General features: G+C 33.2%; 3 protein-coding genes across 7 annotated transcripts; 1 reads left to right on the top strand and 2 right to left on the bottom strand.

Annotated features, from left to right (window-relative positions):
• Positions 1-652: 652 nt before the first annotated feature.
• LOC128179381 (GATA zinc finger domain-containing protein 14-like) lies at positions 653-6,478 on the bottom strand. 3 transcript variants are annotated; one of them, XM_052846792.1, is made up of 6 exons: positions 6,464-6,478; positions 5,880-5,959; positions 4,421-4,516; positions 3,926-4,005; positions 3,222-3,454; positions 653-2,774 (listed from the first exon to the last, which is right to left on the bottom strand). In XM_052846792.1, exons 3-6 carry the CDS (start codon positions 4,503-4,505, stop codon positions 1,517-1,519), a joined length of 1,656 nt encoding a protein of 551 aa, XP_052702752.1. In that variant the 5' UTR covers positions 4,506-4,516; positions 5,880-5,959; positions 6,464-6,478; the 3' UTR covers positions 653-1,516. The 3 variants fall into 3 exon arrangements, with proteins under 3 accessions (XP_052702752.1, XP_052702751.1, XP_052702753.1); XM_052846791.1 differs by having other exon boundaries at positions 4,421-4,519; XM_052846793.1 differs by lacking the exons at positions 5,880-5,959; positions 6,464-6,478 and adding an exon at positions 5,153-5,759 and having other exon boundaries at positions 4,421-4,519.
• Positions 6,479-7,722: 1,244 nt separating this feature from the next.
• On the bottom strand, positions 7,723-9,362 carry LOC128181542 (homeobox protein HMX3-B-like). 2 transcript variants are annotated; one of them, XM_052849978.1, is made up of 2 exons: positions 9,105-9,362; positions 7,723-8,217 (listed from the first exon to the last, which is right to left on the bottom strand). In XM_052849978.1, the coding sequence occupies exons 1-2, from the start codon at positions 9,259-9,261 to the stop codon at positions 7,769-7,771; spliced, it is 606 nt and encodes a 201-aa protein (XP_052705938.1). In that variant the 5' UTR covers positions 9,262-9,362; the 3' UTR covers positions 7,723-7,768. The 2 variants fall into 2 exon arrangements, with proteins under 2 accessions (XP_052705938.1, XP_052705937.1); XM_052849977.1 differs by having other exon boundaries at positions 7,723-8,220; positions 9,105-9,360.
• A 3,189-nt stretch (positions 9,363-12,551) lies between these two features.
• LOC128180316 (F-box/WD repeat-containing protein 1A-like) lies at positions 12,552-22,260 on the top strand. 2 transcript variants are annotated; one of them, XM_052848307.1, is made up of 12 exons: positions 12,552-12,716; positions 16,071-16,296; positions 16,672-16,858; positions 17,198-17,291; positions 17,541-17,696; positions 17,916-18,049; positions 18,631-18,736; positions 19,015-19,158; positions 19,289-19,407; positions 19,812-19,922; positions 20,167-20,245; positions 20,523-22,260. In XM_052848307.1, the coding sequence occupies exons 1-12, from the start codon at positions 12,651-12,653 to the stop codon at positions 20,688-20,690; spliced, it is 1,590 nt and encodes a 529-aa protein (XP_052704267.1). In that variant the 5' UTR covers positions 12,552-12,650; the 3' UTR covers positions 20,691-22,260. The 2 variants fall into 2 exon arrangements, with proteins under 2 accessions (XP_052704267.1, XP_052704268.1); XM_052848308.1 differs by having other exon boundaries at positions 17,931-18,049.
• The last annotated feature ends 627 nt before the right edge of the window (positions 22,261-22,887 follow it).

The following is a 22,887-nucleotide window of genomic DNA, read 5'->3' on the forward strand; positions in this document are numbered from 1 at the left end:
CTTACTTTTTAATTTATTTATTGTATAATTTCACCTCCAATTATTGTTTGATCTCTGATTTTACATCATTTATCCTCTTGTTACCATGGAAACGTAGGGTACAAGAGAGAATAATGTAAAAGTTTGCTTTAAGGTTATCTTCATATGAAAATTCGGGCACATCTCTCCAATATATACGTACATTATGTGCTCCATACAATTTTATATTTTCATGTTTATAAGCTACATGAATTGTTAACATTCCAGTTTTATTACAGAGCTTATAGTATACATTCATAATTTTAATAGTTAAAAATTAAGGATATCACTACTATACAGTATTAAATGGAGAAAGGTATGGCTACCAAATTAAATATAGCTTTGTATTTTGGAGTAGGTTTACATAGGGATAGCCTGTTGCCAAATCTGTTTGAATTATCAATAAAATATCTTCAAGTGAATGAAAAATGAAATTTATTCTCTAGTAGTAACAAGTTCAAACTGGAACTATGAATTGTTAAATTAAACTGAGAAGACTTGACAAGCTTCATCATATATTACTAGAGTATTTTGATTTACCTTAAGTTATTTCTTATTGCCTAATTCAGAAATCAAAATGTTTTATATTTTTCTTTATTAAAATAAATCACAAAAAGTTACAACATAAAATGAAATAAAAACATAAAGGTACCAAGCACTAATTTGGCATTCAGATTAAAATCAGGTTTTGTTTAAAATCAGGTTAAAAGCTGTTTCAAGCACTAGTTTTCTTGACCATTCTGTATATTATACCAAAATTCACTCCCTTTATACATACACCAAAAGGAAGAATTTCCTTACCTTAGAAGAAATTAAGCTTCAAATTACCTATCTCGCATATCATTTTTACATCTCGCACATAACGCACATTCACAGCAGAAACTATTGCTACCACAACAGCTAGCTGTTTATGTATTATACAAACATACATCAGATAAACTCAAACATAGTTTACAGTTCCCTCTTTCAAAAAAAATTTAACCAGCAATTGTTACTTCTTATCTATAATAAATTAAATACTTTTTCATTTTAAACATTGCAGTTTGATAATTGTTGGACATATTTAAAACGTTATTGGAATATGTGCCTCAAAAAACCCTATGGTTATGTGATACTGGTATGTTTTTTAATAAGGTAGACAACTTGAGGTAAATTTTACCGGTCAGGATAATTTTCAATCATGATTTGTGCACAAGTAATGTAATTGGAGACAATGTAATTATTCACTATATATATACATACAAATACACGTTTACACAGAAAATGATTCAGGTTGCATAAACGTTCGCCAAAAAAAAAAATGTGTGCATTACACAGTAGAAGAAAGAGTAAATGTTTTATACGAGGAGCATTAATTTCATATCTGTAATACCAATAAGTAGCAAGAACTAAGTGAAAGGTTCAATCTTGACAACATAAGTCACTGCAAGATAGTTGGTAGACCAAACCAGGAATGTTCAGGTTTCAAAAATACGGGAATGAAAGACAGTTCTGGGCTTCAGAAGTTGTGAGACATTCTGTAGTAGCTGTGGTTCTGCTTGTAGTGGGACCGCGAACTCCACACCTTGTTGGGCCCTTGGTAGTTGTCCTGAGCATAGGGCTGCCACTGGAAGCTACTGGTCTGGTAGTTGTTCAAGTTGTTCATGTAACTGTTGTGGAAGTTGTTCATGTTCTGGTTTTGGAAGTTGTTCATGTTCTGGTTGTGGAAGTTGTTCATGTTCTGGTTTTGGAAGTTGTTCATGTTCTGGTTGTAGGGCAGGCTGTAAGTGGGTTGGGACTGATACTGGGTCTGGTAAAGGTCATGGGACAGACTGTTCATGTAGTTGTTGTTGTGATGGCTCTGGTAATTGTCTGTGTAGCTTTGGTTTGACTGCCAGGATTGGAAAGCATCTGTGAAGGCTTTAGGAGCTGGCACAGCATATTCTCTGGTTGATGGGGCAGTATAATCTCTGGATGCTGAGGTATTGTACTGCCCTTTCGAGGAGGGTGGGGTACTGACCATGCCCAAGATGTCTCTCTGTACCTTAATTAAATCTGCCTGGAGTCTGTCAAAAGACCTCTTTCTAGAGTTTGGAGTGTTGGCATTTGTAACAGTGAATATAAAAGGCTGCTCCTTTTCTCCCATGGTGACTGGTTTGGTTGGATCCAGGGACCGTCTGGTCCTGTTTGCATTATTACTACTGCTTGAAAGCCTACGACTGCTGATAGTTGTCCTTGATTTTGCAGCATTTTCTAATTTATTGTAATTAACAGGTGTCTTGAAATTCACATTCCTTTGGTCATCTTTGTTTTCCTTGTTAGACTCTGGGGACTGAGGCGAAACAACAGCAGCAGGCTGACTGTTCCCATTAAGATCACACTTAGGCTTGTTCCTCCCTGGCATGTTCTCACTCCATGCATCACTAATGTGTGTCAGTAACAGGTTGGTAATGTGGCGATGAGCCCTCTGATCCCAATGTATGCCGTCCTTGGCTCTTGTGTCCAGGCGGTTTCTAAGGTGATAGTGAAGGTCTAGGATGTCGAACCCATGAGCAGCTACAATCTGCTTGGCAAAGAAGTTCGCTTCTAAGATGTCCAATCGAAGGGTGTTCTTCATGAAATCCACTTCTGGGACAAGAAAGCCTCCCCTGACATCCTTAGCAATTGGCAAGGTTGTGTTCCAAATCACCAGTGTATCCTCTGGTAGACACTGCTTAAACCTGTCAAACAGGGTATTCAAGTTCTCCTTGTATTCATCCACTCCAGATGGACCATACCTGTTCAAACAGTAATTAAAGAAGATAAGCATCCTCAATCCAGTTTACAAGCAGGGCAACTCAGACTTCTAATATTATTTTCAAGAGTTTGAATAAGGAGAGGCATATATTTATATTTATCATAGTAATCCAAGCATTAATAGTGGTAATGCATCATTGTTAATACCAATTTCATTATTTTAAATTTTAAATTTTTTGCAAGCAGGTACTTATTCATCCCATTTGCAGCAATAGGTTTGAAACAATCAATAATATGTGTGAGCAGAGATTCTAGCAAATCTTAAGAATATTATTCCCACCAATAAAACACTAATGGTTGCCAGTATGCTTTTGGTCATTAAATGATACTGAACAAATATATTTAAACCATATGATAAAGAATAAAATTATAAAGGTCACATTATCTAAATGTGAGTCAACATACTACAGGTTTGTCATTGTATATACCTGCTAATGTCCCACAGACAAGAGTTCATGATGACTACATCAGGCTGGGGGTCCTTGGACAGATCAGATAAGATGGACTCCATGTAGGTACTGTAACAGCGGGTCACAAAGTAGAACCGCAGGAGATGGCAGTCGGTCTGGTACTGACGAACCTCCTTGTATCCTTTACCGTTGTTCAGGCAAGTCCTTCTCCCCCCTTCTATCAGCGTGTCATTCTCAAAGCAAAACTCACCCTGAATCATTTAGAAAGCAATGAGCATTGATGAAATGATATATATACAGTAAAACATGCTTATGAAGAAGTGCTACGGACTGGCAGTTTTGCTTTGTTATAAGCACAATTTGTGATATCCATCAAGTTTACAACATAAGTCACGAGGAATAACATTTCAATCAGTGTAAGCATCAATTCATTATAAATATGTTCGCTATAACTGTGTGTAGATATACCGGGTATTGAATGTCAATAGAGGTGTATATAATGCATGCATGTATAAAGTTTCCAACAATGATCATAAGTTTCTATAGAAATTAAAACAAATATATTAAATTTAAGAATATCTTCCTGGCTAAGTTCAATTTTACACACAGCACTGCACAGTAACTAAAACAAGTCATATATATCCAGATGAGAGTTATCTCTCTTAACAAAGGCAAAATGTACCTTAAATATCTGTTTGATCTCAAGACATGCAAATGCCTACCTTGGTTCTCAGTTGCCGGTCTGAGATGTAATCATTTTTTTGCAACAGAAGAACCAAATCTTTGTATATAGCTCTCTGGTCTAAAAAACAAAAATATATATACTAGTAATCATGAATAATATGGAATTGACTTCTCAACCATATAATTGCAGTGTACAATGATGAAGAAAATAAGATTTTTTTGCTAATGAATAAACAGTCATCATATCATACTGATATCAAATTTAGAAAAAAAGAAATTTTGGAAATCTCTGGGCTGCGTTTTACAAAAGAACTTACGACCAATTAATGAATGTTTATTAATCACAAACTAATCAATATTTTATTGTAATAGTTGTGAAATATAATTATGGAAATCAACATAGCTGTAAATAAATGGTTTGATATAAATTTTGTTCATCAAAGACCGTTCCATGAGACTGAAAATATTAACGACTCTGTCTTAAGTTCTTTTGTAAAACGCAGCCTTGGAGACCAGACTGAAATTATACTCACTGGAATCTCCTATGACAACTATGAACCTGTTTTTCAGGAGTTTTAGAAGATCCTCCTTCAAAAATATATCCGTTGTTACAACCATGGTTAAGTTTTCTACTAAACAAAACAACATTTAACAAGTAAACATGTGTACTACATGCCAAATACATTAATTATGCTGCAATCATATTCAAATTCAACCATATTTGAAATAAAATGGGGAATGAAAGACAAATCTGTCAGTCCTAAAACTAGACTAAAGTCAAGCTAAAATTTAGGCACGTAGCATCAGCCCCCCCCCCCCCCCCTTTTCTCGCAGCAACTAATTTTTTAAAATTTACATATAAAAAATTTAATTATCATGGAGTTGCCCCCCCCCCCCCCCCCCGCCCCATTTTTTTGGGTGTATTTAAAAAAAATAATTAAAAAATAGGAAATTTTTAAAAGAGTGAAATTGAACATTTCAAAATTCCTTTTTTTATTTTTTGCTTGTCAAGATTTTTTGGATGAGTCTGCCCCCCCCCCCCCCCCCCCCCCACTTTCAAAAACGATGCTATGTGTCTGAATCTATTGGAATAGCATGATATAATATTATAATGAATGAATTTATGTAAAGTGATGTAAGAATGAAAGTCAGCAAGACATGAGGACAGGCCCACAAGATCAAGAGTTTGATTTTTCTTATTCTTTGTTCTTTTTTTTTACAATAATAAATGTGTACACCTACATAAGAAGAATTTAAAATAATACCCCCTTTTAAGATCTGCTCACTTCTTGTCCTCCACAATAAAAGATCATTTCTCTACATTTACATGTACAATGTACGTGTGCCATTTCTCACCATTGAAATGAAAATGCAATGAAATTAATGTGTCACATTTTTTTTAAATATAAAACACTAATAATAAAATTATGTGGTAGCAAGATTAGGTACTTTGCATGGTAAAATTGGTTTTGGACCACTGCATTTTTTGAATTTCAAATATTTGACAAGATCTCATTTGGGTTTTTGTCCTCCATTGATTAATTTTGTTTCGGACCATTCTCTATTTAATTATATTATTTGGTTAATAAAATATAAAATTCCCTTGTATGTGCATGCATAGTGAGAGACATAGCCTAAATAATCTCAAAATGTCGTTAAAAAAATGTAATGTCTCGAGTCTCTCTGCATGCATTTGAAAAATTAATTTTAAATTAAGGTTTCATTTCGATTTATTATATGAACTTTTTGAACCTCTTAATACATATAATTTTGACTTATAACAACTTTTTGTAACAATTCATGGCAGAATCAACTTATAACTGTTTAAAAATCAAGAGGTTCTTGGATTAAAACTCACGAAATTTCGTGCATATTCAAATATGACACACCGCTATTTAAATTTTCACTGAAATATGCTATTATCGATAGTTATAGGCTTTGTTGATTTGTATGTAAAACCTAAACTATCAGCTAATCTTTGATTATACTTACATATTTTAAAAAAATCCCTGAAGCACCTGCTTCTGTGAGTTCGGGTTCTGTTCCACTTCAGTGATTTTTGGAAGGTTTCACTTTTCATTATGGGGGTGGTTGCGATAAAAAGTGAAACAAATATATAGAAACGATATGCCTAACATAGGCTACTTATTACAATTTAGTTATAATTAGAATAAGTCATTGTTCGAATATTATGCAATATTAGATTCAAAGGTGCGTAGACTTTACCTAAAGGTGCGAATGAAACAATCCAAAAATAGCGGCCGATTCAAAATTTAAAAATCTCTGCTTTACCAAAACATATGAAAGGCTATTAAATACTTGTATGAACATGAACTTAAGCTCAACTAGAAATAGACATATAAATAATAATTCGAAATTGTACAATACACTGAGATGATGTTCCTGCGCTGTTGACTTTAAGCCTCTGAGTTCCGATATTTTTTTTATCTGTGCACAAAAGGCTAACGTTATTTCTAAAAGTCTTGACGTGAATTTTGGCGCTTTTTTTTTTAAATCTCAGGGCATGTGGACATAAAACAAACCAATCTAATTAGATTGAAAACAAACAAGCATACTTTTTGGTCCCAGCGGGCTCTTTTTCCCACTTGCTTTTGTACAAAACTCGCGCATATTCAAGATCTATGCATAATCATGGCACTTAACGTTACACAAAAAGTAACCCATGCAGGCAAACCATTTTTTTTCCTGGACCCCCGTTCTCCGAGGTGAAATTCCCGAATATGCGCCATCAAATTAAAAAGAATATATATATATATATATATATATATATATATATATATATATATATATATATATATATATATATATATATAGATATATATATATATATATAGATATATATATATATATATATATATATATATATATATAGATATATATATATATATATAGATATATAGATATAGATATATATATATATATAGATATATATATATATATATATATATATATATATATATATATATATATATATATATATATATATATATATATATATATATATATATATATATATATCTATATCTATATCTATATATATATATATATATATATCTATATCTATATATCTATATATATATATATATATCTATAGTTTTATAAAGTTTTACGACGCCGACGTCTGCAAACGATATATAATTACCCAAAAGAGTTTCTGCTCAGAAACTTATGATGGCCATTTTGCAATAAAGCTGATGATGATGCCAAAAGTCAAAACTGTCCACGAATAATCATACGATAACAACTTTCAAAAGAAAATAACATTTAAACTTTTGAATACATAATTGCTTATTGTGTGCACAGATATTGTTTACATGCGCATAAATTAATTCTGATCCCGGAAACTTGTTAGTTACTTCGTGTGAGAGTACGAGAATTTGTATAAGAATATAGAAACGCGTATATATGAGCTATCAAGGTACCCCCACCCAACCTTCTGGGAATAAATCATAGATTAGCACCGAATAAAGATGGCATGTTGATATTATTTACTTATATAAATCATTTTGATAAGTTGTGGAGTCGAAAACAAAAGCAAGAAAAAAATGCCCATACTCTCAGCGATTATTTTTTATAAACTTTATAAAATGGATATCTTCTTATTCCACTCTTTTAACCATAATTTTTATTGTAATCCTGAAACTATGCGCAGACACAAAGAACATAACTACTCATGCAGTTATAGATGCAAACATTAAGTAAACTATTCTTGTCTTTATTCACATGTATGTGTGCGTATACATTTATATACTATATACATCGTATTGTATTGAGAAAAACAACTGAACAGTAGTTGTCACAACAAAATCGTACACACCGGAAAAATAACTTTATTTAGACTCATTGATAACGAAAAGAGTTCATAGATAAAATAAAGGTGGATATAAAGGGTTTCCGAAAGTTCCTAGCGGGAATGAAAATCTTCCGCCATAGGGTAACACAGGGAGGCGTTCGGCTGAAATACTCGGATCACTGGCAAGTTGGGATTTCCATTTATTACGTCTGTTTTGAAACCACACTTTGACTTGAGTTTCCGTCAGATTGAGGGTTGATGCAATTTCGGAACGTTCGGTGCTCGATAGGTATCTCTTGGCGTCAAAGGCAGATTCCAGATAAAATATCTGGTGACGTGAAAACACAGTTCTTGTTTTCTTGCGATTTTTCTGAGTTTCTATTTCCTCTGTTTTATTTAAAGACCCGTTAACTTTTTGTTTCTCTGTGCAGCGCTCCAGTTTCATTGGATTTTTCTTCCATTCGTGTGAACGCCCATTTGAATTGGGACTTTCTTCATCTGTGTCCGAACTTTCACCTGCTTTTAAAAGATGATATATAAATAAATGTACTTTTATCACTATTTATAGAAACTTTTTCGTCGCCCAGTTCATATTTGTCTTTGTGTAAAGAGTGTAACAAGCATGCTATTTGAAAAAAAAAAAAATATTTATTCTCTTTACTTGATTTTACTGTTCACAGTGCTTTAAAAAGATCAAAATATTTATTAAACTTAGGTGGTTCTACTGCTAAGTAAATCAACATTAAAACCTACAGGATTATCTCGCGATTGTTTGAAAATTACATGTACATGTATATCTTATACATGCACATTAATACATTAGGTGACATATCAGTTTTGAATTATTCGAAAAAATCACTTTAAAAATTACTTCATATGATCTACATTGCTGTTCTAAAAAACAAATACTTTGACGTAATAATTTCTTTTATACTTTGATGATTATAAAACTCCATGAAAATGAAAAAAAAATTCTTAACAAAATAGTTGAATTGATATATTTCTGAAAAAAAGATAAACAGGTTCGTATTAAGATAAAGAGGGGCCCATAAGCTTATGCAACCAACGTTATTGAATTATAAAATGCACACTAGTACTGTATCTGACTTTCTCTTACTTTAATAATATTAGAATAAACATAAGAAAGTTACATTGTATGTTAAATGTAACATTATTTTTTGACAAATCGAATTTGGATCAACATTCATCGCAAAAAAATAGTTTGCACGCCCCCCCCCCCCCCCTCCTTTTATTGTGGGGCCTTGACAAAAACTAGTGATGAGAATATAGTATTTTGAAGACATTCAAATTCTTATCTCGATCCCTGAAAATTTTTTTGGCTAAGATAGTAATTTAGAAGAAACAAAAAACCAATCATTTTTTTGTTCAAAATAAAAAATTACCCGTGAACTCTTGAATATATTTCCTCTTGAGCGACTGCAAATGGCTGTTGTTTTTCTCGTTTGGAGCATCTTCTCTCTGGGTCCTCTTTTCCACCGCTGTCTTCGAAAGGAGATTCTCTATGGAAAAGGGAGACGACAGTTTTTCTTTTTCCGTCATTGCTTCGCCTTATTCTTTCCCCATTTCCAAAATCACTATGTATACCCTCGGAGATTTTTTTGTAAAGTGTTAGATTTATGACTGGGTTGTGTGAAATAAACATATTTCGATGGGGGTTAACTACCCGTGACGTCATGTGGATGGGTTGGAGTGACCGAGGTCATGGAATTGTCATTAAAACCTTCAGTTTTTCTTTCTTTCTTTAAAGTGGAAGTCAAGCGACCGGGTACGGGTACAAACGGTTATAATTAACAGGAGCTGGACAAAGTGATCTCAAAACCGATAAGTGTAACGATCAATTTGTAATACTAACCGCGATACATAGGCTCCTCAATTGCTCACTTATCAGTCATCATTTCTCGAGGCGGTCTTTGCTAATGGGCCAGGTATGGACCGGTAGCCGAATCTGACCAGTGAGGCTGGTGGGACGTGCAGTAACCCTCCCCAAACCCCCCGATAACCAAAGAGGATGTCAACATTTCGGCCAGTGATGGATGAGGAACCGTGACTATCTTTGCCAATATTTGCGTGAGCGCACGTTGCGTGTGGCTCGCGACTGGACGCGCGAGCTATGGTTCTATAATTATATAATTGCGCTTTTCTTTAGCGCCATATGGCGTCGGTAACTCTTTGGATTATCTATCAGACCAAAATTATGGAAGGGAGGGGAGTCTTTTGACCCAATAAACATCATAGCTTGATTGATTGATATTTGCCATCTGCGACTTTTCATAGAGTGAGCTGAATCAAAAACCACCTAAATCAAATATGTTATGAGTGACTTTAAAAAGATCCCCATTTTTAGACACGCGTGGGTATTAAACCATGCATACAGTTTCATTTTCAGATTTTCTCTTAAAAGCTACACGCCCCGTGTATTGTCATAATATGATTTTTGAAATACAGTCCATTCAAAAAAGGGAAACGTCACTAATTTCACTTATCCTCAAAACCTTAGTCTGGTGTGGTGGGGTGGGGGTGGATGGAAGGGAGGATAAGTTGCCTGAGGTCTTAAAATTTTGATTTATAAACATGAGGTTTTCCATCATTTTTTCCCCGCTGTTTAAATAAAAATGGATAGAAAAGTTCGTTAGTAATTATTTTCCTTTATGTGGTTATAAATCAAAAAGTTGATTTCCTTTAACAAAAAATGAAAAAGTATACCCAAACCGTTGCTACGTGTTTAGAATGTACTGCGAGGATCTAGACAATATATAATCACCGATCAACACATATTTTTTTAAAATTATTTTATACAGCAGTAAATTAAATTACAATGCCCAATATTGGTTTGTTTTAAGGATCGGTTTAAAGACGAGATGCAGGAACTCATAACATAAATATAGCTGATTGTTACAATACATACAATTATATACATTTTTCCACTGTTTGAATATAATGTTGATTAAAAAGAAATGGGGGCACATGCTTAAAAAATTATTCAAAAACGTCCTTTTTTATGAGATTATAATTTTCAAGATGCTCAATATCAAACCGCAGTTAAGCATTATTCATTAAAATGATTGAAAATTAATATATCAGTTGTATTGCATTTTTTGAGTCTGCGTTTTTTAAAAACACGTTTAATGTATCATTTATTGATAGCACAGTCACTTTTTAAATTAATGAATGGTTTTTGGAAAATTCTATTTTTAATAAATTTTATTTATATCTAAGTTTTTTCTTGTGAATTTTTAATTTCATCTATTAGTTAAAATCAGATTCGTAAAAATTATGTTCTTCTTCCATACACTTTCAAGCATATAACTGAGGAGCAATTTTACAAGGCCTTTACTTTCTGATTTTCAAAAGTTGAGCTTGTGATTGATATTGAGCTGTTGAATTGTGTATAAAATTTGGCACCCGTTTCTTTATTCAACAAAAAGTTTGAAATAATCATGGAAAATTCCAGTTTGCATTTTATTAAGTTCCCATTTAAATGATTCCTTCGGTAGTTTTTGTTTATCTTACCGACCCAAATATATATTGACCCATTACAATATTCCAGCAATACATTAAGAGACTGTTAATGTGTGAGTAAAGTCATAAAAATATCTCACATTCCGGGGCCATGGACTATTGCTTTATGTAACTTTTCTCCTATCACATCATCTTTAACAAACATTTGGTGTTACTATGTTAACGACAGAAAATTAAAGAGAGTGATTCTTAATGACATTCTTCTGGCCGCTAGAGTGAGAGACGGGGGGCTAGGCCCTGTGATCAGGGGCCCGCGATGACAAAAGACCTTGATACGATCTCGGTCCGGACAAACTGACCATCTAAGGTATTAAGATAGATCGAGCGACAAGGCTGGACAATGGATTCAATTCCACAAAAATAACATTCTATTTACTGTAAGTTTCTTCTAATGCAAACATCGGTATCGTATGTGTTGGTCGAAAACTCGTCAATGTATGACTCCTGGCTTCCATACAAACTGTGCAGGGATTTTTCAATATTCTTAAGCTTATCATCGCATGACTTCAGTCTTGCTTTTTAGTCAAACGTGTACATTAACGTCATTGATATTTCATGCACTTAAAATTAAGAAACCATACGTTTATTTGCTTTAAGTAATATGAACGGCAATTTTTTTTTTGCAATTTTGTTAACCTTTTTTGTTATAGTGTCATGTTGTAAATTTTGAATTGAATTTAATGACAACTGTCATGTTGTAAATTTTGTGATTACTGCCACCGGGTAAATTCAAAATTTACAACATGACATTAGTACTTTTTACTTTCTACATGTAGTATTGTTAGTTTTTTTCGAAGGAGGGGGGAGGGGAAACATTCATTTCTGTGGAGGGGGAATCCGGTTATATATTGTCAACATATGTACATGTACACTTACTTTTCTTTAATTTAAAGAAAAAATATATATTCCCGATATCATGTAAAATAATTCCTTGATAAAGCAACGTTTGGATTATCAGATAACTATGATTTATCACATCAGATGCAAGTTATGTACATATTACAGATTCATCTCTCTCTCTCTCTCTCTCTCTCTCTCTCTCTCTCTCTCTCTCTCTCTCTCTCTCTCTCTCTCTCCGTTTATGATTATCCTCGTAGATATACATTTGTATATTCATGATCCACCCATCTGTTTATTCCGGATTTTGACAACCCAGTGTCGGTTTTAATTTTATATTTTTTTTTCTTTTCTTTTGCAAAAAGTGTAGTAACTTTAAAATATTGTTTTTCCCTATCGTTTTATGAAATTTACTAGAGAAAAATTCATGTGCAGGGACACAAAACTGTTTATCAAATGAAATCTTAAAATTATATGGGACTTCCTGTTTCTGGATGACGTCACAACCGAGTGAATGTGCGAGAGAAAGAAAGGTCTCTGATTCAGCTTCACTCGGTCATCGGTGAAGAAGGATGAACTCTATAGAAACAAAGATGGAAACGTGTAGTTCCATTGATGATAGATCTGAACGGAAATTGGTAGGTTGTCGAGATAAAATAGTTTGATTGGAATGGAAAATGTTAAGTCGCCATCTTTGTTGTTTGACAACACCTCAATATTCATTGTAAATAGAAATGGAACTGGTATATAGCCATTTTTATCCTCAATTGATGTTTTTTGTAGCTTTTTGATGGTGTTAATATACTGACTTCAAACATACGGGCTTCACATAGACATAAAACTGCGCAAATGCATAACATCTTTGTTGCAAGTAGGATCTTGTAATCTAGGTTCTTATCCTCATAATAATTTTGTGGTGAAGTTGTTCTACCTGAAAATATTCTACAAATATAAAATTCAACAGTATTGAAAAGGATGAAATGCAGTAATTTTTTAAAATTTGTTGATAGGAATTTGATGTAAAATATAGGCCCCTATTGCACTGACATTTTAAAGTGAACAATATAATCTGACCCAAGTTTTATAGAAAGGAAGAAAATTATAAATTATTTGAGAACACAACACTATTCTTTTTCAAGATAAGCTTGTTTTTTGTTTTTATTCATGGAAAGTCACTGTTTGTGAAAAAGAGGATGTTATCATGTTGTCCTCCTTTCGGTATCTTGTTCTTGTATACTCATTTACTCCTTTAGGTTTTTGCTTCAATTTCTGGCCATATATAGATTATTGAAACTTGAGTATTACTATTAGGATATTTATGAATATATATTTGAGAAAATTAGATACTTCTTATTTGTAGAGTATAAGAGTAAACATAATATACAGAAATTCTAAAATAGTTTCTGAATATATACAATTTATGCAAGATATTTGTAACACATTTAACATTCCCATGGTGGTATGATAAAAAGTCCCAGACTAAGTTACAGTACTCTCTTAAAAATAAGTTTCTGTTTTTTACATTTTTTGTTTAAAAAGATTGGATTTTAAACATTTTGTGGGATAGCAGCCAGATTAGCCAGATAAACATATACATGTATTATCAGTAATATTATAAGTATTAATATTATAGTGATTATACCTAAGAGCCTCAAATAAGATTGGTGTTGAATTGATTGTCCTTTTCATTTTTGCATGTGTGATCGATTAGAAGTATTTTCACTCAAGTGATGAGTTGTCCATAGACACAGATCAGTGATTCAGTTGGTCAGTCTCATAAGAAGGTGTTAACAAGAAGAGCAGCTAGATATTATAAGTATATATTTGCTGCAGATGTAATGTAGCATACAGTATTTCTAGTTCGATAGCTGTAGGTACTATTATGTCAAATGCCTGAGTCACTTGTAACAATTCCCGTTTTATTATAACAGTTAGTACGGTAAAATGTGAAAATTTTTGTGGACATTACTCAGAATTGGTACATGCATGTAAACTTTTTTGCAGAAACCTATGGCCAGTCATACACATATGTGTACTTGTTGAAAACTTTTCTCATTCGCCTTAACATTTTTTATTCTCAATTTTTAACAACCCCCCCCCCCCCCTTAAAAAAAAAAAATTATTACTGTTTGGAGGTATATTAAAAAACATACCGGTACTATGAAAAGATTTTGCAAGTGTATATTTTAATTAGGTAATGTTTGTAGATAAATGGATGTGTAATAAGAACTAAAACAATGAAAGATATTTTCTTCAGCAGAGTGAGGGCATTGTAATTAAAATGTATTCATGAGAATAATTAAAGAATTATTCATGGTCTGTTAGCATATGTATGACTGGCTGAGGTTTTTTGAGTTGAATAATGAAACCATGTTTTATGAGACACATTCATTGAATAATTTGTTCATCTTTGAATGTTGATATTATTTTTTTTGTGCAGAGGTAGTTTGTGAGGATTTTTGTAAATCATACTTGTTTTATGATTAGTTTGAAATTAGCGTGCACAATTAAAATTTATATTAAATTAAGTTTTATTTGCCATATTGTAAGCCTATGTTCTAATATATCTTGAATGAAGCATATATCTAATCAATGATCAGGATGATATTTTGCATTGTTTTTATTTTGTTGTTTTTTTTTTTTTGTTTCCTTTCACAATCATATTGTGCTGTTAAAAATGAAAACAAAAACAAAACTTTGAATTATGAAAAAAAAATCTTGCATTGGTTTTTAATTGCAGCATTAAGCCTTGAATGATAGTATTTAAATTTGTAAATAGAATCTATTAAGATGTTCTTGATGCACTCAAGTAATACAATCAGGATGTCTAAATCCTTACATTTTAATTCCCTCTTTCTCTTTATCAAATATGAAACTGTTACAAACACTTTTGTGATTCACTTTAATTCACATTTAAAAACCGGTATTTGTTATTCAATGTGATAATTTTCATCCCACATCATACTTTTGTTGATGACATTGTAACATAAAGATGATTTTTCTGTTAATTTCATTATCAGTAGTCTGAAAGGTTGGGAGGTAAAATATCAGGAATATATATTAAAGGCTTACCCATTTTAAAATGTAGTTATGATACAAATGGAGAAAAACTAATGAAACGAATGTTATATACTTAAATACTAACAAATGCATCATGGGATTTTATTGTTTTTCAAGTAATGAGCCATTGATAATTTGGTAGCAACAAAATGCATACATGTTATGTGATAACATTAATATCATATACTTATACAAAAATATACCCTAGGCCTTTTCAGCCTTGTGCAATATAAACAGAAAATCGTTTACCCGTGTGATATAAACCGTAGTGGTGTGATATAAGATTTATATTACACCCATTTTGGGCAATCTTCAGATGTTATATCGCACGCCTTTCCATTCATAATCGGCTATTATGATGTAGCGTTTGGTATGCGTCATTCAACTCCGATCTCCGAGTATGATGTCAAATTTAAAAAGTTAGGTTGACGTCAACATGCTATACAAACAGTTGGCGCAAAAATTTCAGGGAAGTTTATCAGAGATGGAATATAAAATCAAGGAGCGATTTGTCAACAATAATCATTCATTAAATGATGTTTTTTTATTGATTCTTTAAGATTTTCTATAAATATATGATATAAAAATCCTAACATGGCAATTTTTATATCGCATCCTATATTAGCCCTCATGCACTGTATATCAGCCCTCAAGCCTGATGGCTCTCGGGCAGATATACAGTGACCTCATGCTAATATAGAATGTGATATAAGAATTGCCATGTAATAATCTATATATAGCACACAATAATACATGTTGAATTTAGACTTAAAGTGTTTGTATAAATTGTATAAATAAGTTTTTGTCAGTCTTTTTTTTTCCAAGTATGAAATGCATTTAAGTTTGTCAATTATATAATGCCCTTTTGTGTATGTGTAGAACTTGAGAAGGTTTGGATGTGAATGATGCATTGTATGGTTGTGACTTTACAGGATACTGATGCCCAGATTAAGTCTCTTCAGCCTGCCCCTCAGAAGAACTCGGAGCAATACTTAAAGGACAGAGATAGTTGTACCAAGTCTTTCGACAACTGGACAGAATATGACCAAATCACTTTTGTGGAACATTTGTTATCACGCATGTGTCATTTTCAACATGGACAAATTAACAGTTTTCTGAAACCTATGTTACAAAGAGATTTTATCACAGCACTACCAGGTATGTGAATGTATTAATACAGAAGCAAGCCAATTATTTCACACATGTAATGACATTATAATTATACATGTGTAGTACTTATATTTAAAAAAAATGAGATGGAGAGAATAATGACAAAACTTTATGGACTGGTACCATGTACAATTATTTGTTTGGGAAATATCAGTTGATATGAAAATGGCATCAGCTGTTGAAAGGAGACTTCAATTATGAAAATAAGGAATTACACTTTCATTGAAATAAATGAGTACAAGTATTAGAAAAATAAGATTTGTATAGAAAATGTAATTTATTGGTCAGTTTTGTCTGGCAATTTTTAATGTCTTGCATCAAACATACAGTATTTTATAAATAATTTCTCATTACCAAAAACAGCAAAAGGTCTTGACCATGTGGCAGAGACCATTCTTTCGTACCTGGACGCCAAGTCTCTGTGTGCAGCAGAGGCGGTGTGTAAGGAGTGGTACCGTGTGATATCGGAGGGCATGTTATGGAAGAAACTGATCGAGAGAATGGTGCGGACAGACACCCTCTGGAGGGGGCTGGCAGAGAGGAGAGGATGGTGGGTACTCTGTTACTGTAAAAGTTGTATTTATTGTATAAAAAGCTAAAGTACCTTATTTCTTCAATAGTAATTGTACATGGCTTAAGACTTTCAATGAATTTGGCTTCAAGAAGGCCATGTATAAATTTTATAAATTATGTTTATTTATTCGTTTTCCTATCTGATATTAAATTTTTTAAAAGTTCACACCCCCCCCCCCCCCCCAAAAAAAAAAAAAAATCTGATATGTATTATAAACAAGAACCAAAGTAAGAAAAACTATCAAACACTATGTTTACTTTTTCATCATGCATAAATGTCTAACCATTGTATTTCATCCATATTTTGCTGTTATAGGGCAGTGTATTTGTTCAAGGGGAAAGCTGGAGATACTCCAACAGACCACAAATTTTATAGAAACTTATATCCACAAATTATAGAAGATATAGAGGTAAACATTTTATGGAAGTTAAAATTAAATCATAATGACATTTTTACAATTCCAAACATTAAAACTGCAAATTTATATATTGACATTACTATTTTTTACTCCATGATGCAAAAAAAATTTGTTAAATCTAATTCAGCTTCCCATGATTTGATTTTTTTAATTCTGGAAAATCTTATACAAGTTCCTGTATTTAGAATTTTGTTCATGTATTGTCTGAGTTTGAGGATTTTGTTTTATTACATTTGTCAGAGAATTGAAACAAACTGGAGGACCGGACGCCACACCCTCCAGAGAATCCACTGTCGCAGCGAGACCAGTAAGGGGGTGTACTGTCTCCAGTATGACGAGACCCGCATCATCAGCGGACTCAGAGACAACACAATCAAAGTCTGGAAGTCCAAAATGGTGAGAACCCGCATAAAGTTCACATCCTTGTTCATGATATTTCAGAATGAATGAGGACTTTTTTTTTTAAACTTTATTTAAATTTTTGGTATTTTAAAATAAATTGTGTCAGAAATATTTTATGTGCTAATATTTTTTTTTCAAAGAGTGATACTGTACGTTGTTATGTGCACTGGTGGGAAATGTTTATACTGTAATTCTCAATGATGAATTTTTAAGGATTCTGATTCGCAGATGTGGGATCGTAACACATTGGAGTGTGTTCAAATTCTAACTGGTCACACCGGTTCTGTGCTATGCTTACAATATGATGAAAACATCATTATATCAGGGTCCAGTGATTCTACAGTCAGGTACAAAGTCATCTTTCATTTCCAAGTACATGTCTATGTAAATCTTCATCATGAAATTTTCATATATCTGTAACAAATCAAATCCGTTATGTAAAGTGTAAATTTCCATATCTGTAAATTTTGTTTAAGAGGTACTTTCTTGAAAAACTTATGCAATAGCTGGCTGATTGGATCTCAAAGACTTCATTTAATGTTAATAGTTTAGTTTTCTCGTTTAAATAGTATTTAAGCTTAACAGTATCATATAAAGAATTCCAATTTGAAGGGCAAATAACTCTTCCACCAAAATTTGGTTTGACTTGTTCGTGACCAGGGAAATACATGTACTCAGTACATTGATATATTACATTTAATCTTAATAAATTTAGTCAAAATTTATTATTATGACAAGGATTTAAGTTATTTAAGTACTAACAAGCCTAAACAAGGTACATGTACCAATTTTGACACAGGCCATTGCCACTGATATTGCCTAGTTTATAATAGTTGGCCTCTTTAAACAGAGATTAGAAACCATATTTAGACTATGAACGTCAGTTGTGTTGTCATTTGATCATAATGATTTGTTCTGTGTCTTGTAGAGTGTGGGATGTACACACGGGGGAGATGTTGAACACACTGATTCACCACTGTGAGGCGGTCCTACACTTGAGATTCTGTGATGGCATTATGGTCACTTGTTCAAAGGTATGTTAATTAAGATAAAAGCAAGGTACAGTGTACTACTATGGTTGTAATGGGAAAAAAGCTTGTTTATAAGTATACTTAACAATAGATATGTTTTTGGTCTTTTAAAAGATCAGCATAGACCTTTTAGAATAAACTGTATTTAAAAAGAAATTCTTATTATTGACATGACCATACCATTCACATTGTTTGAATTAATTGTCTAGTTGTGTGCCACATACATGTACTTGTACATGCATAACTCTCTAGTGAATGTTATCTCAATGTTTATCTTCTAGGATCGCAGCATTGCTGTTTGGGACATGCAGTCCCCCACAGAAATTAATTTACGCCGTGTGTTAGTGGGACATCGTGCTGCCGTCAACGTAGTAGACTTTGATGAGAAATACATAGTATCCGCCTCAGGAGACCGGACAATCAAGGTTACTATTCAGTTTAAAGAAACCTCGTCTTTATTCATAATGTACATTCTGATGAAGTCTCCCAGTTGAACATTTTGTATGTTAAGACATGATAATGATGTTAAAGGATCTTAATATGCTTAAATTTTAGGTGTGGAGTACATCAACTTGTGAATTTGTGCGAACATTAAATGGACATAAGCGTGGCATTGCATGTCTCCAGTACCGAGATTGTCTTGTAGTCAGTGGCAGCTCAGACAACACTATCAGGTAATTAGATAGCTAATTTCCTGGCCGGAAGTTATCACTTATGTAGAAGTCCTATAGTGAATAAAAATCAAACATTTCAGAAATATATTATACTCGGTAAAAACTTGTTATTTTGAACTTCATGGAATCAAGACAAAGGATTTGAGTGGTCGTAGCAGCCAAATCACTGAAAAATATCCATATTACTCAACATAATGGTGTTTGAGATGCAAAAGTTCAACTGTAGAGTTTCATATAGATTTGTCTGGAATTAATCTGGAATTGATTTAGTTTGGTACAGGTAAAGGCTGAGAAATACCCCCTCCATTTTAATGCTGTGGTCTGTATAGTAGCCCCTCTATTTAATGTTGTGGCCTGTATTGTAGCCCCTCTATCTAATTCTGTGATCTGTGATATACTTGTAGGTTGTGGGACATAGAGAGCGGAGCGTGTCTGCGGACTTTGGAGGGGCATGAGGAACTGGTACGCTGTATCAGATTTGACAACAAACGAATCGTCAGCGGAGCTTATGATGGGTGAGCTAGCGTTTTACGTTTGCAATTAATATTTATGTGGGGGGTCTATATTTATGGATATATTTATGGAGCAAGATCTTCCAGGTTTCAAACATATACCTATGTTGCTACTATACCATACCTAACTTCCCTAAATGACAACAATTAAATGGTATGTCTCACACAAAAAATGTATATCAATGGTACAGCATTTATTGAGATGGCATTGATTAAGTGTAATATATGAGAATTTTCTTTTGTACAGTAAAATCAAGGTGTGGGACCTAGCCGCGGCCCTGGACCCTCGATCTCCTGCCGGCAGTCTATGTTTACGGACACTAGTGGTAGGTCCATTAATATTTACGTAACACTTAGGTATAAATACTTAATCTTAAACCTAAAGGTAACTTTTTTTGGTTTAATTATATATTAAGTAGTAAAAAACTGCGAAGTCCATCAAACTTGTTTTTAATAAAATGCTTTATGAAAGGAACTTTTAAGATCCTTGTGATTGTTTTGATGCAAAATGAAGAAATATTATATGATGCCTAATATACCAGTTCAGTTATATAAGCATTGTAACCAGTAGTAAAGCATTGTTGTGATGTTCTGATGTTCCAGGAGCATTCTGGTCGAGTATTCCGCCTACAGTTCGACGAGTTCCAGATTGTCAGTAGTTCTCATGATGACACCATTCTCATTTGGGACTTTTTAAATGTGCCAATAGAAACTTCATCTACGTCCAGCACCCGCTCTCCCACGCGGACCTACACTTATGTGAACAATTGATCTCGTGGGGCGTCGCCCCTTACCCTTGTGTGTGTATGTGTATGTGTGGTGAGTGTTAAGGAGGGCGTGTGAGGAGACCTCCAGCATTCCAGAGTCCACCCTCTGTAGAAACAAGGTTATTATGGTGTGTCATCTCCAATGTTTTGGATTAGCTGTGTCATTCAGCATAGATTATCTCCCCTCTCCTCCGTCGCCAGGAAGTTGAGGACAGACGGATATCTCATTGACTTCACGCTCCGCTTGATGATGATTTCGTAACATTTTAATGTTTGTCCGAGTCCTTAGTGGTTTGATTATTTTTTCTTTTCATATTTTTCTTGATTTATGAAAAAAATGGCTTTCGTACCAAAATAATTACACACATTTGGATTTCAGATATACCCCACAGAGGGACATTTCAGCCGTTGTGGTTCTGCTTAAGCAGGAATTTTGTAAAATCTTGTGTCAGTTTGTAGAGCAAATATCTTAATTAAGATTGCATTGCATAACATTTTCAGACTTGCTTTAAGATAAATTTTGGTGTACGATGTTTTCAGTACTACCGGTAGTTTGTATCTTGGTATTGCCTTGTCTTTATTGTGATACATATAGATTTGTGCAACTAGAGATGCATTTTATGACAATAATTATCATTGTTTGAAGCAGATAGCACATTTAACAATTTTGACAACAAAATTTACTGTTCAAGATTGATGGGTATTTCAGTACATGTATTATATGAAAGGAATCAATTGTACTTGAATTATGAATGCAAGTTCAAAAAGCATAAATGTGAGTTGATTATTGGTCACCTGTGATAAGAAAAATATTAATCTGAGAAGTTATGTGTCAATTCAAGTCCATAGTGCTTACCCTTTAAGGCATTTCAAGGTTGAATGCGTTTAGAACTTTTTGTGTTATCTCTCTAAAGAAAAAAAATAATTATTCACTTTTTTAACTATTGAAGAGTAAACCTCTAAATTTATTTCTCTATTAAATGAATAATAGATCTATGTGATTCTTGAAGAGAAAATTTACTATACATTTCAAAGTGCTAAGCACAGGGCATGTCTATAATGGAAGCAGACTTGGCATAAATCTGTTCATTGATTGTGTGTTATTGATAGGGTAGATTCCTTTGTACTTTGTGAATTACATGTGTGTATAATTTCTGATCTGTGTCTGTGTACCCCAGCTCAGTGAGTACCGTGTGTACGGCCTCAGGGTGGGGATACACTCTCTGTGGTTCTGTGGTCCATTACAGAGCGGTCGTGTACAGAGATGGGTGGTGCAGCTGTGTGCCTAACTGTAAATACTTGCAATACGCCTCATGTTTGTGATGCATTATTTATTCTAAATATAAGGGGGATTCATCCGATTTTATTCTTTTGTTGTAATGGTCAATACAAAGATGTCAGAATTTGAACAGGAAGTATAGGAATAAATTCTATTAAATATGAAATTGATGTAGCTTTTCTCACTTTATTGTGTGTTTTATCATGTGATATAACGGCAGAATATTTTAAGCTTGTTTATCAATGGTCTTCTCTAATGTTTCCTCATAAACAATAAAATTGTTTACTTATTGTTACACTGTGTTTATTCTCACTCTTGGGGTACTGTTCCAAATAGTGTATTATTAAAAATGTTCTGGACACAGCACAGGGGCACGATATAAAAGAGTCTTTCTGCTTATCGAGAAAAAGTAAACAAGCCGCATCCAAATCATAACTAGTGCTAGTATATGTACGGTACATGTGGTTTCATCAATATTTGTTAAAAAACAATTTTCATGGATTTTGTTGTTCAGTTTGTCAGTAAAATTTCTTTAAGAGATAAACAGCAATTTAAAAAGATCACCAAGAGATGAACTTGGTTGGTCACATGATCAAATCCTGTGAAGCCCAAAGGGCTTCTCAGAAGAAACCAAGTTCATATCCTGGTGAACTTTTCAACATTGCTGTTTAAAACTTATATTTACGTTTGAGAAGGGCAAATCATTCAGAATCATTAATATAACTGTTATTACGTTAACAATATTGCAACGATTGAGCGATAAGAGTGTGCGATAATCATTGTGACATCTTTCATAAAAAAGTTCACAGACGTTCATCAGCGAAGCATATTTGCAAAGGTAAATACTGTTCAATTATATGCAAAATCAAGAATTGCATTTTGCACAGGGAGAATCATTGGCCTGAATTTATGTACATGTATC

This window comes from Crassostrea angulata, chromosome 4, assembly GCF_025612915.1.
Source record: "Crassostrea angulata isolate pt1a10 chromosome 4, ASM2561291v2, whole genome shotgun sequence".
NCBI lineage: Eukaryota > Metazoa > Mollusca > Bivalvia > Ostreida > Ostreidae > Magallana > Magallana angulata.

What these genes read in the sequence shown, in the direction of transcription:
- LOC128179381 (XM_052846792.1), bottom strand. Translation starts at nt 4,505, where the DNA reads ATGGTTGTAACAACGGATATATTTTTGAAGGAGGATCTTCTAAAACTC. An exon ending in AGTTGTCATAGGAGATTCCA is followed by an intron (nt 4,006 to 4,420) that starts GTGAGTATAATT and finishes TTTGTTTTTTAG; the next exon opens with ACCAGAGAGCTATATACAAA. An exon ending in ACCGGCAACTGAGAACCAAG is followed by an intron (nt 3,455 to 3,925) that starts GTAGGCATTTGC and finishes TAAATGATTCAG; the next exon opens with GGTGAGTTTTGCTTTGAGAA.
- LOC128181542 (XM_052849977.1), bottom strand. Translation starts at nt 9,261, where the DNA reads ATGACGGAAAAAGAAAAACTGTCGTCTCCCTTTTCCATAGAGAATCTC. An exon ending in ATATATTCAAGAGTTCACGG is followed by an intron (nt 8,221 to 9,104) that starts GTAATTTTTTAT and finishes ATCTTTTAAAAG; the next exon opens with CAGGTGAAAGTTCGGACACA.
- LOC128180316 (XM_052848307.1), top strand. Translation starts at nt 12,651, where the DNA reads ATGAACTCTATAGAAACAAAGATGGAAACGTGTAGTTCCATTGATGAT. An exon ending in TTTTATCACAGCACTACCAG is followed by an intron (nt 16,297 to 16,671) that starts GTATGTGAATGT and finishes TACCAAAAACAG; the next exon opens with CAAAAGGTCTTGACCATGTG. An exon ending in AGCTCAGACAACACTATCAG is followed by an intron (nt 19,408 to 19,811) that starts GTAATTAGATAG and finishes ATATACTTGTAG; the next exon opens with GTTGTGGGACATAGAGAGCG.